The 19,226-nt window shown below is 42.2% G+C and overlaps 1 protein-coding gene across 1 annotated transcript in view; it reads left to right on the forward strand.

Annotated features, from left to right (window-relative positions):
* Nucleotides 1-19,226, forward strand: part of LOC126455509 (solute carrier family 22 member 7-like) — a 204,747-nt gene that overhangs the window by 40,657 nt on the left and 144,864 nt on the right. Inside the window, exon 2 of the mRNA XM_050091259.1 lies at nucleotides 8,186-8,301. Within this exon, the coding sequence (XP_049947216.1) occupies nucleotides 8,206-8,301 (96 nt within the window). The 5' untranslated portion in view covers nucleotides 8,186-8,205. The remainder of the gene's footprint in view (nucleotides 1-8,185; nucleotides 8,302-19,226) is intronic.

A 19,226-nucleotide genomic window follows, 5' to 3' on the forward strand; every position in this document is an offset into this window, starting at 1 on the left:
TGGATCCCAACGGCCTCATATCACTAGCAGTCGAGATGACAGGCATCATATCCGCATGGCTGTAACGGATCGTGCAGCCACGTCTCAATCCCTGAATCAATAGATGGGGATGTTTGCAAGACAACAACCATCTGCAAGAACAGTTCGACGACGTTTGCAGCAGCATGGACTATCGACTCGGAGACCATGGCTTCGGTTACCCTTGACGCTGCATCACAGACAGGAGTGCCTGCGATGGTGTACTCAACGACGAAGCTGGATGCTCGAATGGCAAAATGTTATTTTTTTCGGATGAATCCAGGTTCTGTTTACCGCATCATGATGGTCGCATCCGTGTTTGGCAACATCGCGGTGAATGCACATTGGAAGCGTGTATTCGTCATCGCCATACTGGCGTATCACCCGGCGCGATGGTATGGGGTGCCATTGGTTACACGTCTCGTTCACCTCTTGTTCGCATTGACAGCACTTTGAACAGTGGACATTTCATTTCAGATGTGTTACGACCCGTGGCTCTACCCTTCATATTCGATCCCTGCGAAACCCTACATTTCAGCAGGGTAATGCACGACCGCATGTTGCAGGTCCTGTAGGGGCCTTTCTGGATACAGAAAACGTTCGACTGCTGCCCAGGCTAGCATATTTTCCAGATCTCTCACCAATTGAAAACGTCTGGTCAATGGTGGCCCAGCAACTGGCTCGCCACAATATGTCAGTCAGTACTCTTGTCGAGCTGTGGTATCGTGTTGAAGCTGCATGGGCAGCTGTACCTGTACGCGCCATCCAAGCTCTGTTTGACTCAATGCCCAGGCGTATCAAGACCGTTATTACGGCCGGAGGTGGTTGTTCTGGGTATTGATTTCTCAGGATCCATGCACCCAAATTGCGTGAAAATGTAATCACATGTCCAATGAATACCCGTTTATCATCTGTATTTCTTCTTGGTGTAGCAACTTTAATGGCCAGTAGTGTGTATGCACACGTTCATACTCGAATGAAAACAGGTACAAATATGAAATCATAATGACATATTTATATGTAATTAATTGTATAGAAAAACTGCTTCTCTTCTTCTTCTTTTACAGTATGAAATTGTGGTATATTAACTGTGCAAGAGCACTCTGTACTTTATACGGCACTTTGTATGAGGTATCTGACACGTATTGCCTATTGAATCATTGGTTGTGTGTTAATACATGCGGACCTTCTTGAATCAACTTCACAGATGCATGAATATGAATTATTGAATTTGTACGATACTATCGCGTAAAATTAAAGATCGGAAGATGATAGTAACATGAATTTATTATGGAACTTTGATTGTATGTTATAGGAACACAATATTCAAATTGTTTTCGTTGAATATATCTGGACTTGAACAATAGTAAATGGATGAATGTACCGAACTATTTCGAATTCACAGTATTTTCCACTGGTGTATAAGCAAAAACGAAGTTCTTTCGAAGTTCGAAGCCACGGGTTGTTTAGACGATAGACCCCGTAGTGGCCGACCGAACACGAGGGGTAATGCTGCTGAGACAGTTCAGGAAGAAATGGAGACTGTAGCAGGTTCGTTTATGCATGGGAAGTCAGCGCTCGTGCAGTGGCACGTCGCACGGACATTCCATACATTACTGTTTGGTTGGCACTTAGGCGTACCCTCCGATGCTATCCGTACAAATTCCATCGGCATCATGAACTGTTACCAGGCGATTTAGTGAAGCGGAGGGCATTTGCGATGTGGGCGTTTCGAAAGGTGGTGGAAGATGACGATTGGTTGAGTAACGTATTGTGGACTGACGAAGCTCATTTCACGCTCCGAGGGCCTGTCAACGCCCACAACTGCAGAATTTTGGCTACCGAAAATCCTAGAACTGTCGTGGAAACTCCATTGCACGACGAGAAAGTCACGGTATGGGTTGGATTTACCACATCTACCGTTATCGGACCTTTTTTCTTCGAGGAAATGCGTGATTCTGGTTCTGTAACTGCTACCGTGACGGGTGAGAGGTACGCCGATATATTACAGAAGCGCATCATCCCCAGCCTGGCTGATAAACACCTGCTGGAACGTACGATGTTTATGCAGGATGGCGCTCCATCCCATATTGATAGACGCGTGAAAGATCTCTTGCGCACGTCGTTTGGTGATAATCGTGTGCTCAACCGCCACTTTCGTCATGCTTGGCCTCCCAGGTCCCCAGACCTCAGTCCGTGCGATTATTGGCTTTGGGGTTACCTGAAGTCGCAAGTGTATCGTGATCGACCGACATCTCTAGGGATTCTGAAAGACAAAATCCGACGCCAATGCCTCACCATAACTCCGGACATGCTTTACAGTGCTGTTCACAACATTATTCCTCGACTATAGCTATTGTTGAGGAATGATGGTGGACATACGAGTATTTCCTGTAAAGAACATCACCTTTGCTTTGTCTTACTTTGTTATGCTAATTATTGCTATTCTGATCAGATGAAGCGCCATCTGACGGACATTTTTTAAACTTTTGTATTTTTTTGGTTCTAATAAAACCCCATGTCATTCCAAGCATGTGTATGAATTTGTACCTCTCTATCTACATTATTCCATGATTTATTCAGTTTTCAAATTTATACTGACTTTTTGATCACCCGGTAAGTTCTGGTCGGTCGCGAAATGGAATACACACTCAAAATCGGATGAAACTTTGCACAGATGAGTTGAACAGTGTCTCTTGTATGCCCGTCGATCTCTTCATGTTGCACATTACGGTTCTGAGAACGTAAACATGACTAGAAAATAGTGTCACCCGCGAAGTATGGGTGCCTGTCGAAAGATTCCACCTGATCTCATACAACCCCACATAACGTAACTGTAATGTATTTCCTTCTTCAAGGTAAATCACGGCCGCACTCTGCAGGGGCTACGAAGACTCTCCTTCAGTATCCTTCCGATGGGAAGCGTTTGATAACCCGCTATAGGCCGCTATGCAGCCCGGATGTGGCTGTCTCTGATTTCCATTAGTGCTCGCTTGAACCGGTGGTTATGAAGACAACATTTTGGTTCAGACAACGAGCCGCAGACCACCTTAGAGAATTAGCGGAAAGCACAGGCGGCTGCCTTCTATGGGCAGAGTGAGGGAGAGCTGGTACAGTGGTATGACAAATATCTAAGTCGGAGTGACGACTAGGTAGGGAAATAGCTGGAATGTTTAGCTAACTGCTGCAAATAAAACACTTCTGATTTTCATTGATTTTCACCGTGGTTTCCATCTTGCGACCGATAAGGGCTTACTTTCTGGACAACCCGACTAAGAAAGGTATCGAGGGTGTGCAGTATATATACAGGTATATATGTGGTTAAAATCATTCAAAACGCACTGTGTTGTTTTATGTCAGAGAAAATATCTGTTGTAGGGTGTAGTCAAAAGCATAACAATGCTCGATTATTACCTGTATGAATGTTTAGTACTACTGTTCACTATGCTATTTCATCGAAGTGTCACGTTGTTTCCATTGTGTGACATCATAGGTCAGTCCCTGACAAGTGCACTTTAACCTGAAAGTTGAACATGTCTTTACGTATTTTGTTAAATAATGCAGACAATTTTATTCTGGTGCAAAGATCGAATTTCCGTTCATGATGAAGAATCGGTAATTGTTCTTGGGTACTACGTTAAGCAGTCCTTACGTGTTTCATACTCGAAATCTTTACATTTAAGTAATAACATAAACTAATTTATTTAGGAGCAAAGATGGAATTTTCGAGATATCGAACTTTTATATCTGTGTGGAACCTTGTCTATCAATGTCCTTGACCGTGTTCTGTTTAAAATATTTGATGGAGTACAAAATTAAATTTTAGCACGCTTTCTTGTGGCTAAGTGATGGAAAATGTGTCGATGTTGGATAAACATTCAGTTTGTCGAAGATCAAAAATAATTTTAGTAGTAAGGTAGTAATATTAATCTTCTTTTTCTTAAAACATTATATTTTCCGCCCAAAAATGGTTCCCGATAAGTCCGGTTTTCGTAACGTAGCCTCATTTGCGCGAAAGATGAAGTGTCAGCGATTGTTGTAGTTTGTTATTTCGTAGCAACATGTGTTTCACGCTTTTGTAGAACGATTTGGACTTGGAAATATTGCTGTGGTTCTTAATTTGTGAGTCCACAGTCGTATTTAATGCATCAGATACAAGGTACACAATAATTGCACCCTTCCAGAAACTGACACATTATTTTAGTTAATATGTGTTTTTTTAGAACAATAATATAGACTCTTCAGATGTAATAGTAACATTTAAATAACCATTATCTATGTGCTTATGTAATACATCTGATAAATAAAACAGGTTGTAGGTCTTGAAAATACTGGTAGTTACACCATGATATCAATATCTTTATGAATTTTAGATGTATAAATACTATTGTCATGAACAAATTGTGTATGTTTACACATTTTTGATAAACTTTTAGATAAGGTGATAACACTTGACAAGCATATAATTGCAACTAACCTGTATTTTGTATAGATATATAACCATCTCATGGACAACTTAGATGTGATAATATTTACTTTGTGGTTCCACCGGGCCTCACACCAAATGTTGTACAATGATGGCACTGCGCTCGTTTACAAGTGGGATGCACACAGAACAAAGCTAGTGACAGGCTGTTTCATTTTAATAGCAGATGAAATACAGGATCTTTATTGGAAGAGTAAACTGTGCTTATGAGTGTGTGTGTGTGTGTGTGTGTGTGTGTGTGTGTGTGTGTGTGTGTGTGTGTGTGTGTGTGCTGTCTTCTGTTGGTGAAGACAAACAACAAGATCGTCTCTGTGTGGCACTCCATTCGTTAGGAGCACAAGGCAGCAGTTGACTTTATTTCGCAATTTGAAGTTTTGCAGAACATTAATTGAAGCAAAACTCATCTCCAGCAGCAATTAATTTCTAATTCATCAATACAACACTGCACAGGCGAATGTTTAAGTATTAATGGCGAGAATGTTCACAATCATTTTCATATTTCATAGCCAATGCTACATAGTTACCAACATTTTAATGTCGGATGTCAGAGTAGAAATTTTTTGATGAACTTAAGTCCATGTGCATCGAGATTGTGTTTTTTGTTGTGATCTCTGTGTATTGTATGTGTATTATTGTTATGACAATGTAATGTTCTATGATATACTGATGCACTATCCCAGTGTTTTTTCTTGGGATCTGTACTTATTATGCTTGTTCAAACTCCCATAAGAGACATACCATTTGTTGGCTTAGCTGCACCCTGAGTGATATGTTTCCAAGAAAGAGGCCTGGCTTCAGATGGAATTGAAAAATAACGCCACATGTGTATTACAGATAAGAAGATGCGATACATACTGATGGGTGGTTTCGTCTTAATTGCCAGTAAAATACTGGGCAATGATTCGTGGAGATGGCAGGGGAGGGTATGTGTGGTGAGAGGGGGGAGCGAAAGAGGGGGGAGGGCATGACAGATTGATGCTGTCCCCACCCTACTGTCCCTTCCACCTGCCGCCGTCTGAGGAAAGGCTGATCTGCGTATTTCGTCCCAAATCAAAATTGCATTTCTACTAAGGATGTTAAGTAACACGGTTGGATACGAATTAATTTTGGATGTTGTAACCACTCTATTGCTGAGAGGTACCTAGTGTAAAAGCTGCCGTGTAAGAAAACAACGAATGTGCAATGCCTAATTTTAGTAACTGTTACACACACCAGTTCAGGATGCGCACGTGCGCACTAAAGGGTGATACTGTGAGTATATTTGCTTGGAAAATAGAGAGGGCATAAAAGAAATAGAGAGTGAGGAAAAGAGAGAGAGACTGAAATGAGACGAAGATTAATCGATGAGTTTTATAGCGTGCGAGCATGTATAGCTTAGAGATTTCTAAGTAAAGTTGCAGAACTGTTGTTACAAATAGTGTTAAAATACTTAATACATTGGTCTGATTTCAAAACAGGCTGAACATCGAAATGTTAGTAATCAAAAAATGAACTGAAGCTCTTTTATTATTAACGTGCTAGCTACACTAAAATTACGCTCTCCGACAAAAACGTTTGTAAATTCCTTAGTGTAACTACACTGAAGGGCCAAAGAAACTGATACACCTGCCCAATATCGCGTAGGGCCCCACGAGGACGCAGAAGTACCGCAACATGACGTGGCATGGACTTGAATAATATCTGAAGTAGTGTTGGAGGGAACTGACACCATGAATCCCGCAGGCCTGTCCAAAAATCAGTAAGAGTACGAGGGAGTGGATATCTCTTCTGAACAGCACGTTGCAAGGCATCCCACATATGCTCAATCATGTTCACGTCTGGTGAGTTTGGCGGCCGACGGAAGTGTTTAAACTCAGAAGAGTGTTCCTGGAACCACTCTCTAGTAATTCTGTACGTGTGGGGTCACGCATTGTCCTGCTGGAATTGGCCAAGTTGGAATGAACAATGGACACGAATGGATGCAGGTGATCAGACAGGATTCTTACGTACGTGTCACCTATCTGAGTTGTATTTAGACGTATTAGATGTACCATATCACTCCAATTTCACGCACCCCACGCCATTACAGGGCCTTCACCAGCTTGAACAGTCTCCTGCTGACATGCAGGGTCCATGGATTCATGAGGTTGTCTCCATACCAATACACATCCATCCGCTCGATAAATCTGAAACGAGACTCGTCCGACCACGCAACATGTTTTTCCAGTCATCAACAGTCCAATGTCGGTGTTGACGGGCCCAGGCGAAGCGTAAAGCTTTGTGTCGTGCAGTCATCAGGGGTACACGAGTGGGCCTTCGGCTCCGAAAGCCCATATCGATGATGTTTCGTTGAATGGTTTCTCATTGACACTTGTTGATGGCCCAGCACTGAAATCTGCAGCAATTTGCGGAAGGTTGCACTTCTGACACATTGAACGATTCTCTTCAGTCATCATTGGTCCCGTTCTTGCAGGTTCTTTTCCCGGCCGCAGCGATATCGGAGAGTTGATGTTTTATCGGATTCCCGATATTCAAGGTACACTCTTGGAACGGTCGTACGGTAACATTCCCACTTCATCGCTACCTCGGAGATGATGTGTCTCATCGCTCGTACGATGACTATAACACCACGTTTAAACTCACTTAATCTTGACAATCTGCAATTGTAGCAGCAGTAACCGATCTAACTGCTCCAGACACTAGTTGTCTTATATAGGCGTTGCCGACCGGAGCGCCGTATTCTGTCTGTTTGATTACAAATGCTTTCATCAGTTTCTTTGGCGCTTCAGTGTAAATAAATTTGCATGCCAGGAGGCTCTCTCAATAGCAGTGACATACCACAAATTTCATTTTCGACTTAATTCGAACGCAAACTTTCATAGAGGCATCAACCAAAGACGTAGATGTTCTGTTATGAGAGCAAGATGTCCAAAAAAACGAAGAAGTAATAGAGAACTTCATTGGAGATTAATTTTGTGTTTTAAAGTCACAGGACATTGATGTTTTGGAAGTGAGTCGAGTTAATCATATTTTGCGCTGTTTTCAACTTTCCCTTTGAACTTAATTTCTTTCAACACAGATCATAATACACATAAAATTATGTGTTTTGTGCTTTTCCTGCTTTTCTTTATGGAACTCTGCGTCCGCTAAATTATGAGGCGTTGTTCCTATTCTCAGCTTTCAGCGTCAAATTAATCCATTAGCTTTTTCCATGAGTGACTACCTGACATTCTTGATGCCACAATGTGGTATAATATGTCAAAAATTTCATGACTGCACCTTGGATGTTTTGGGACAAACCGAATTTATGCGCTCTGCAGGACGTCACTTTCGATATAAAGGACATTTTGAATATTGATTAGAGATAATTTTATTGATTTAACAGCTGAAGAGCACTGAACTGGATCTTGAATCAGCAGCGGCAAAGTTGTAGGAGGGGAGATTAAAAATAAAGGAGAGCATCGTCAGACCTTTATGAAAAACAGTTACGTTTTGAAGATGTGAGAACGTATCACCAAAGTTGCAACGCTTGATTTAGTTAAAAACGTGTGTCTTCGTTTAATAATGAGAGTTGGACTTATATTTCCGGGAGAATAATAATCATTTTATATTTTATTATTCCTGCAATAAAAATTTATGCATTAGTTGTGTGAATTACTTGGGGCAAAATCATAAAATTACAGTCAACAAAATGATTTACAGGACCCTACAACTTTCTGGAGATGGTCTGTACATCGAGCACTCAAGGGAAACAAGATGCTAACATTCCAGTACCTGAAGATTCTACTGATCCAGGAATCGAGTCAATCATCCAACAGGTCTGTAATTCATTCGCACCAGTTATTCTTTTTGTAATGAAATCATCTTCACAACTTCTTAGCGCGATTATTACTTGCTAAAGAAGTTTAATATTAATTTTGATCCGAAAATAATGCTTTAAACTGTTGGCTGTGGTGAGCAGGAGTACTAGAGGAAGACTGAACCAATATCGTTGACTTCATCCTGGTATTTTATCGACCTCTGGCTAAGTGTAGATCAAAACATAGCATAGATCCTGATACAGTCAGTCACGACTACACAAAGATGGGCTATGATACTGACTTCCTTATTCTCCTAAATGGAAATTTAGTACTATAAACTGTTTAGTTGTTTGTAAAGTTTCGTACTTCATTTGTATGTGTTGTGGTTGACCATGCTGGCTCGTGCTCGTGTTATAACAAACTCTGTATGGCACCAATCTTTATAGGTAATGATAATATTACATAATCACGTGACAATGTTACGTAGTTCAGTGGAGCTTCCATTTATTATTAAATGTAAGACATACAGAATAGTGCCAATGCTTTCCTAGTACTCACGATGGCCTCGAAGATTGAGATATGGACGTCAGGAAGGAGAAGCCACCACATAAGATTTAGCAATCGTTAAATCCTTAAACTGATCCCTCATCACTCGGCAGTACAATGCAGTGAAGGACCCATAAGTACGAAGGTGTGCTGAAAAGTAATGCCTTCCGGTGTTCTATGTAAAAACTCTTAAAGCTTTTTAAATAAAACAAAGATTGTTAATATTCTACATCTTTATTCTTCAAGTCTACATATTTATTTCTCAACACAGGCGCCCTGGTGACGTGCACTTTTCTTCCAACGAGACACCAGTTTGTTGAAAGAATGTTTGACTTTGTTGACGGAGCCACAACCTCACCCCTGCCTGCACCGATTCGTCACTACCAAAGTGAAGTAATCTACGTCTACATTCGTACATACATTATGTGATCAAAATTATCCGGACATTCACACAAACATACCCTTTTTCAAATTAGGAGCATTGTGCAACAACCTACTGAAAGGTACACCATATCAGCGACCTCAGTAGTCATTAGACATCGTGGGACAGCAGAATGGGGCGCTCCACGGAACTCACGGACTACGAACGTGGTCAGGTGATTGGTTGTCACTTGTGTCACATGTCTGCACGCGAGATATCCACACTCCTAAACATCCCTAGGTGCACTGTAACCGATGAGATAGTGAGTGGAAACGTGAAGGGACACGTACAGCACAAATCGTACAGGCCGAGCACGTCTGTTGACTGACAGAGACCGCCGACAGCTGAAGAGGGTCGTAATGTGTAACAGGCAGACATCTATCCAGACCATCACATAGGAATTCCAAGCTGCATCAGGATCCACTGCAAGTACTATGACAGTTAGGCGGGAGGTGAGAAAACTTGGATGTCATGGTCGAGAGGCTGCTCATAAGCCACACATCAGGCCGGTAAATGCCAAACGACGCCTCGCTTGGTGTAAGGAGCGTAAACATTGGACGATTGAACAGTGGAAAAACGTGGTGTGGAGTGACGATTCACGGTACGCAATGTGGCGATCCGATGGCAGGGCGTGCGAATGCCCAGTGAACGACATCTGCCAGCGTGTGTAGTGCCAACTGTAACATTCGGAGGTAGTGGTGTTATGGCGTGGTCGTGTTTTTCAAGGAGAGGGCTTGTGCTTCTTGTTGTTTTGCGTGGCACTATCACAGCTCAGGCCTACATTGACATTTTAAGCACCTTCTTGCTTCCCACTGTTGAAGAGCAATTCGGTGATGGCGATTGCATCTTTCAACACGATCGAGCACCTGTTCATAATACACGGCAGAGTGGTTACACGACAATAACATCCTTGTAATGGGCTGGCCTGCACAGAGTCCTGACCTGAATCCTAAAGAACACCTTGGGGATGTTTTGGAACGACGACTTCGTGCCAGGTCTCACCAACCGACATCGATACTTCTCCTCAGTGCAGCACTCCGTGAAGAATGGGCTCCCATTCCCCAAGAATCCTTCCAACACCTGATTGAACGTATGCCTGCGAGAGTGGAGGTTGTCATCAATGCTAAGGGTCGGCCAACACCCTATAGAATTCCAGCATTACTGATGGAGGGCGCCACGAACTTGTAAGTCAGTTTCAGTCAGATGTCCGGATACCTTTGATCATACAGTGTGCATCGCAAGCTACCCGTCCCACTACTTGTTATATCCTTTCCTGCTCTACTCTCAAATATAAAGAAAAACTACTGTCTATATGCCTCCATACGAGACCCAATTTCTCTTGTCTTTGTGGTGTCACCGCCAGACACCACACTTGCTAGGTGGTAGCTTAAATCGGCCGCGGTCCATTTAGTACATGTCGGACCCGCGTGTCGCCACTGTGTGATCGCAGACCGAGCGCCACCACAAGGCAGGTCTCGAGATACGGACTAGCACTCGCCCCAGTTGTACGACGACTTTGCTAGCGATTACACTGACGAAGCCCTTCTCTCATTTGCCGAGAGACAGTTAGAATAGCCTTCAGCTAAGTCCATGGCTACGACCTAGCAAGGCGCCATTAGCCTTACATAGTTTGATAGTTATTGTATGAAATGTCTCATCAAGAACGTTGTAAACCAACAAGGATAGATAAAAGTTAAGTATTCGAGGAGATGCATACATTTCTTGCTACCATTCACTACTTATCCTGTTCCAGAATTTACGCCCGTCTGCGTTGGATAGCGTGCATTTCGGCCTCCACTATCTACAAGGTGTTGGCACATTTGCCAACACATCAGTCTTCGTGGTGAAATAACGTTGGCGGCAACAGAATCGTTCTGCAGTCAGACTCAAATGCCGATTCTCTAAGTTTTCTCAATAGCGTTTCTCGAAAATAACGTCGCCTTCACCCCAGGGATTCCCCCTTCCCGAAGCATCTCGGTAATACTTGCATGTTTTCGAGCCTACTTGTAACAAATCTAGCAGCCGGCCTCTGAACTGCTTCGATGTATTCGATCCATCCGTCATGGAGTGAACCCCAGACACTCGATCAGTACTCAAGAATGGGCTGCACTAGTGTTCTATGCGCAGTCTCCTTTACAGGTGAACCACATTTTTCTAAAATTATCCCAACAAACCGGTCGATCATTCGCCTTCCCTACTGCAATCCTCGAAGATGTTCTCTAAAATTTGGAAAGAGATGAAAATCTGGTGGGGGCACGATCGATGAGAGTGAAGCAAGGCGTCGTACTGCTACAGTTGTTGCTGGGCTTGTGTTTCAAAAATCAAATCGCTCTGAGCACTATGGGACTTAACAGCTGAGGTCATCAGTCCCCTAGAACTTAGAACTACTTAAACCTAACTAACCTAAGGACATCACACACACCCACGCCCGAGGCAGGATTCGAACCTGCGACCGTAGCAGTCCCGCGGTTCCGGACTGCAGCGCCAGAACCGCTAGACCACCGCGGCCGGCGGGCTTGTGTTTAGTCTGTCATTGGCATGCTGAATGAGAGGTTGCTCCACGTGTGGACGAATTCTTGAAATTCAAAACTCGATTACAGCACTCTGTTTCTCACGCACCGACGTAGTTACGTTACGCACTATCATTTTATACATTGCAATTTGGAGCCCTCTAGCGGGGAGGAGGGGGGGGGGGTGGCGTGAAAAATATAGAGACATGAAGAATAAAGACGTAGAACACTAATAACATATGTTTTATTTAAAAAAGCTGTAAGAGCTTCCTTATAAAAAATTCAGAGGCGTTACTTTTCAGCATGCCATTGTAGGTGTAGCTATAGTACAGTATTAATGTGTTTATTGTGTATGTGTATTGCTGATGATAAGTAGCATTACAAACTTATTGTAATGCATCGCTCTCTCAGTCAATAGTTACTTGTGAATTACTGAACAAATAATAATAAGTTATCTATTTAATTATTCATCTTCGACCAAATGGCAATGGAGTGACCTAGTGTTACAGAACACAACGTTTCAAAACCGTACAATCATTAGTTTCACATCTGATCAGTTTTCTTCACATTAAGTTGCCAGAGTAATTAATTGTTGCCCTAGAGAAAATAATAAGTGACTTAAACTTCAAATTGAAATTACACATTTAATTTGAAAACGACATTGAATTAGGGCTAAGATCATCAACAATTTAGAGTTTGCGCTTGTAGGAAATATGTAGCACTATTCAGATCCAGATCATTGCTTAATGACCCATTGGTTCCAGCAGTCCAGCCAAAACAGGTAATACATTATCACTGAAATTATTTCCACCCTTCTGTATATGTTAAATGTATATTTAAATGATTTTTGTTCAATATGCATGGTATTAACGCAATTCGGAAGAAACTAGAATTTTTTGCGTTATCTGCTATAGTGGACTGATAGTCTGGTGCTTATTAAAACTACGTACACAACATGTCTCAGTACTACATACTTTCATTTCTCAGGCTGTACTCTTGTAATCGAATACCACGGTCAAGAGTAAAATAGTTTCTTTCCCATTTACTATCCTGCGGCTTTATTGCATCTGTTATATCTTGGCTGTTAACCTAACAGAATCCGACAAATGGAAAAAGAGACCCGTATTCGATTTAGAATTTCAGATAGGCACTCATTTTCAACTTGGCACCAATGGTCTACACAACGTTGCTTAGCCAACAGTATTTTTCTTCCCCCATTGTGGAGGAAATCAGGGGATGTAAAAATCCAAGTAAACCTAGGGAGAATCAGGGTAAAAGTCAAGCGAAAGACGTCGCCAGTGTAATTGCTTTTTTAATTGAAATCTTTGTCATCCTTATGAGCGTTTTTGGAACCTTAAATCCAACCGCTCCACATCCATTATCACTTTCGACCGGATTATACGACCAAAAAATGAGTGATTGAAGTGGTCTCAGACAATTTCTCCTGTGACTCCCATACCACGGGGAAGCAGGTCTAATTACTCTGCTGAGATATTTGTGGTTGAAAGAAGAGGTTGTGGTTGAAAGATAGAAGTGAGAGAACGTCATTCTTGGATCTGAAGCTTTTAAAAAAAATCATGAGATCTTAATACATCTTACACAGCATGTCATATCCTCTGAGGATGACCAATGTCATGGGATAGCGATATGAATATATAAGGGTAGCAGTAGTATCGCGTACACAATGTATAAAAGAACAGTTCGTTGGCTGAGCTGCACAGTGCCAAGAGAGTGCTGAGAATGCCAAATTCCACCTCTCACCACGGACAACGCAATGGCCGACGTCCTTCACTTAACGACCGAGAGCAGCAGCGTTTGTGTAGAGATCCCAATGCTAACAGACAAACAATACTACGTGAAATACCCGCAGAATCAATGAGGGACGTACGACAAACTTATCAGATAGAACAGTGCTGCGAAATCTGGGGTTAATCAGTTATAACAGGAGTCGACCGACACGAGTGACTCTACTAACAGCACGACATCAACTGCTGTGCCTCTCCTGGGCTCGTGACCATAGCAGTTGGACCCCAGATGACTGGAAAATTGTGACCTGGTCAGATGAGTCCCGATTTCCGTTGGGAAGAGCGGATGATTGGGTTCGTATGTAGCACAGACCCACGAATGCATATACCCAAGTTGTCAACAAGGCACTGTGCAAGCTGGTGGTGCTCCATAATGGTGTGAGCTGTGTTTATATGGAATTGACTGGGTCCTCATTGATTACATCGTTACGTTCAGCTATCTGAAGGCCATCTGCAGCTTTTCATGGACTTCATGCTCCATAACAACTATGTCATGTCATAGGGTCACAATTGTTCGTGATTGACTTGAAGAACATTCTGGACAATTTGAGCAAATGATTTGGCCCCCCAGATGGCTCAACACGAATGCCATCTAACATTCATGGGACATAACCGAGAGGCCAGTTCGCGCACAACATCCTGCACCAGCAACACTTTCGCAATAATGGAAGGCTATGGCCCACTTCTGCAGGGGACTACCAGCGACTTGTTGAGACCACGTCACGTCGGGTTTCTGCACTACGCCAGGCAAAACTGCATAAATGTGTATACGTTATGGCGAATTAGCGTGCCAGATCTGCAAAGTGAAAACATGGGTCACAAATTAGAGTTGAAGTGAGCCTACATTTTCTGGAAACACTGGTTTATACTATCCCTATGTAGTAGAGTTGTGTTAAAATGTTTGGTTTATGCTACAATTACATTGTTCATCGTGCTAAGTTACACTCTCAAGTGGCATCGAAATTCCGATGTGCCTACTTTCTGAAAAACGTGCATTTTGCTGTGTTTTACAGTAGAATGTGTGTCATTCAGGAGTTTGATACAATCAAACTGGATTTTTATGAAAGTCAGCATATGAAGTATCCTGCAAATGAGCATCAATTATAATTATTTTGTTAACAATTTCCTCACTAAACATGTTCTTTTTAAAAGACTGTATGGCATTTGTGATAGGGAGCACTCTTTCTGCAGCAGCATTAGTTCCAGCTAGTACAAACATAGTAATGAGTTACAAATTTTTGCAGCTGATATCTAGAGAAACAAGGATGTGGGAAATGATAGACGACTTTTCAGCAGCTTACTAAACGGTTCTTGATTCACGGTTTTTCACTTTATATACATTTCTAACGTGGTTAACTTCCTCAAAAATTCGTCTTCACATATATCTTTAAGAAAAGTTTCCCCAGACTCTGCCAAAATTTAAAATTTTTTTCTGAACCGTCTTCCAGGGAAGAGGATATTTGAGCTGAATCCGGTTAAGTGGTTCCAGCACAAGAAATGGGTAAGCCCATTTTTCAATACCGTCAATTAATGTTTCACAAAGTGAATTTGAAATTTACAAGAAATCAGTATCTTTCAGCAAGTCATCTTATTGCAGTGCACTTATTAAAGACTGAATTCTTCCCGGATTTCATTTTGCTTATCAGTATTTCTAACTCCTCAGAAACTTCATCTACTGACGTAATTCGTGCCTCAGCAATCCTTATTGTTGATGAAACATTTTCAGTACGCTGTGAATAAAATAAAGCCAAGGATGTGGTCACTAAAGAATGCTTTTAAGATAGTAGGACATTGTTCTTAAGACAAAAAAATAAGGTTTTCGTCCCCTGTATATACACGTAAGTAATTCGGTTAATTCTCCAAGGAATGCCATCCGCTTTTAACAGTACCAAGCACCTGTTTATATTCCACTCCAAGAAAGTCTCGAAACTGATTCAGTCCTTCATCACGAATGGTTTAAACGTCGAAATGCTGAAATATTTTTTTTTTTTACAAAGGTTTCGATGTCTACTGGCGGAATATCAGCACTAGTTTTTATTGCATTACGCACCGTGTGCGCTGCACAAATTACACCATTATGTAGCTCTTCAGCAAAGGCTTAAGTCTTGTAAAAAAATAATTTTGTTCCTTTCCTTCCACAACTCCAAACTTGGTGTTGCAGCTGCCACCACAGAGTGCAATTATTTTATCCCTCAGATGAAATTTATTAGAATTTACATTTACTATAATATCAGCCTTTCCACCTTTTATGTTTTGGAAGTCTTTCACCTTTACTTGACTGCTCTTAACTGACACAAAATGTTGAAGAAACATTTTCATCAATTTTACGCTTTTGTTATTAGAAGTAATCACCATATCTGAAACGTACTTCACTTCTTTCAGCATCTCACAGATCTGATACAATGCGTATCGAACCAACACATTTACTATTACAGATTCACACTTAGTTCTGGACTAGGTAAATATCTTCTCAAACAGCTTTCTGATGATCGCAGCAGTGTAATTCATTGAACTGAATTGTTAAGTTTCATTGCATGAAGGCTAGGCGGTCTTCCTCAGCAGCAACAAGCTTTCTTCGTCTTTTGTAATAGCTTCGGAGGAGGAGAAAATTAATGTTTGATGTCCCGTCGACGGTGCACAAGCTTGGATTAGGAAAGGATGGGGTAGGAAACCCCATCGTCTATTTTCATGGGAACCATCCTGGCATTTTCCTGAAGCAACTTAGTGAAATCACGGAGAACCTAAATTAGGATGTCCGGACGCGGATTTGAAACGTCGTCCTCCCGAAAAAGAGTCCAGTGTGCAAACCACTGCGCCACCTCGCTCGATTGTTTGAAACAGCTACCCTGTGTTTCTTCACATTAACGTTTTCCACAACACGAGTTCGACCTCCATGGTCGAGTGAGAAAGTCCATTTACACAACGTACAAAATATTTCTCGCTTTGCTGTCCTAATTTCAGGAAATACACAGCTAATTTTTTGTTGACTTTCCTGTGAAGAGTTTTCAACATATCTCATCAAGTAACATAACTGTGACTCTAACGGTCTAAAAGCAAATTTTAAACACGACCACCTGGAACAACAGACAATGTATATAGAAAATGTACTTGGCAAACTACTCGCCATGTGAAAGTACCAACCAATGTACTCAAAAAATCTGTCTCGTTCAGTTTATTTTAATCAAACAAGTATTTTCCTTATTCTTTAAATGTGATCACATTTGTCAACCAGCGGGTTACGCTACAAGTTAGTAAAAAACACACTGTTTCGAAATATGGGGGACGGTTAATGAGAAACGAGACAATATACTGTGCATCCCAAATGTGTTTTGTTGGGAAGACCCTGTAAGAAACTGGATGCCTGATCACCCTGATGTGTGTTCCAAACCTCCTTCTAAACCAATGAGTTGATTCTAACCAAACCTAGTGCACGTATCACTTATTGTCTGGAAGTATGTACTGCCAGCGTAAGAACCATCTTCCACTGGGTTGGGAGTGGTGTGAAAACTGGATTCATAAAAGGTGAATAGAGGGGGGGGGGGGGGGGGGGGGGGAGAGGGACAGGGAAATTTGGAAATTTGTGATAATTTCTAAGGGACCAACCTGCTGAGGTCATCGGTCCTTAAGCTTACACACTACTTAATCTAACTTAAACTAACCTACGCTAAGGATAACACACACACACACCCATGCCAGAGGGTGGACTTGAGTTTCCGACAGGGGTAGCCTCGCAAACAGTGACAAGGTGAGAGAGGTGGGAGATGGAGTTGGATGGAGAAAGGGGTAGGAGGAGATGGACGGACAGAAGGAGGAGGAGAAGATAGAGGGGCAGAAGGATAGACAGACAGAGAGGGAGGAGGTGATAGACAAAGTGAGGGGGAAGACGAGATGTTTGCAACATATGTGGCATACGTAGGGTAGAAAGCTAGTCATATCACATATACAGGGCGTCCCGCCTCAGAGTCATTAAGAGCATTGTTTCTGATGTTTAGACAGCTACTTGCAATTTCACGAAGGGAAACCAGTGCTCGGGCAGTCACAGCACCTCCCTGGCCTGCGCTGGCTGCTACGACGATGCAGCAGCGCTGCTGATTCGCTGCTGGGGTACTGGTTGTTCTTTGTGTTTTATTGTTTCTGTTAATGGTGTTTCAGCAGATATTTGCGATATTGTTTCGGAATGTGTTACTGGAGTCAGCCCAGACTACTGCTGCTTCTGCGAAGCCCAGTGTCGTCAGTAAGCATCGATCTGTTTCCCGTAACGAAGTCTAGTGCAATTGTGTGAATGCATTGTGTCGCAGCTAAGTGAATTCGAACGTGGGCAACTGTAGGTGCTCGTAATGTGGGCGCTTCTGTAACCAAGATAGCCGAAGTGTTTAGCGTGCCAAGAGAAACGGTATCGACAATTTATGCTGCATACAGGAGAAACAGAAAAACATCATCCACTAAATAACACCGCGGACGAAAGTGTGTATTGAGTAATAGTGACAGACGATCATTGAAGATATGACGAAAAATAAGAAAACGACAGCTGGTAAAGTAACTGCAGAACTGAATGTAGTGTTGGTGAACCCTGTCAGCATCAAAACACCACAAAGGGAGCTCCATAAGCACGGATTTACTGGGCGAGCCCTAATTCCAAAACCAATCATCAGTGATGCAGATGCCTGTAACACGAAAACGTAGAACCGAGCTATAAAATCTGGACTGTGAAGCAATGGAAGAAAATCGTTCGATCGGATAAGTCTTGTTTCATACTGTTTTTCTGGTAGAGTTTACGTCCCAAGATTGGAACATAGAGGCGATGCAGTAATAATTTGGGCAGCCATATCATGGTATTCCACGGGCTTCATGGTTATTCTGCAAAATCTCACTACTTCCAAGGACTATGTGACCATGTTGGCTGATCCGGTCCATCTCATGGAACAAAGCTTGTACCCCAGTGGCTACCACAGACTCAATATTATTTAGGTTTTGTGATCTACTTTGGAGAGATGGGTCAATGATCGCAGCCACCTCCATCATCATTATCTGCTCCTGACTCTATTTAGCAGGAATATTGCTATTACATTCCCTTGAAACCATACAGGATCTATATTTATTCATTCCGAGACGACTGGAAGCTGTTTTGAATGCGTATGAGTTTTCTGCAATGTATTATCATGGTAATGTATCGTATTTTTGTTGTTTCCGTAGTTTCGTCCAAACTCTATGTTCTGTACTTCCTTCTAAATGACTCAATTGATTTCGAACATGTATCACACATACCGCTTACTGTCTACAAGAAAGCACTGTTGGGGTAGGAACCACCTACCAAACTTTGGGGTGTGGGTGTTGGGGCAAAAGGGGTGAAGTAAATAAATGAACCGAGAGAGAGGTTAAGAGAAGATGCACAAAGAGAGGGGGGAGGTGATGGATATAGACAATGGGAGGAGGAGGTCAACCGAAAGATGAGGTGGTGGAGATGGACAGAGAAATGGAGAGGAGGAGATAGACAGAGAGATTGGGAAGATGAGATCGTCACAGAGGTGGGAGGAAATGGATGAGACATGGGGAGGAGAAGGTGGACAGAGAGAAGAGGAGGAGGAGATAATGAAGTGAGTGGGAGGAGACGGGTTGACTGAAAGGAAGGAAGAGATGAACGGAGAGAGGAAGAGCTGGACA

This window comes from Schistocerca serialis, chromosome 2, assembly GCF_023864345.2.
Source record: "Schistocerca serialis cubense isolate TAMUIC-IGC-003099 chromosome 2, iqSchSeri2.2, whole genome shotgun sequence".
NCBI classification, from domain to species: domain Eukaryota; kingdom Metazoa; phylum Arthropoda; class Insecta; order Orthoptera; family Acrididae; genus Schistocerca; species Schistocerca serialis.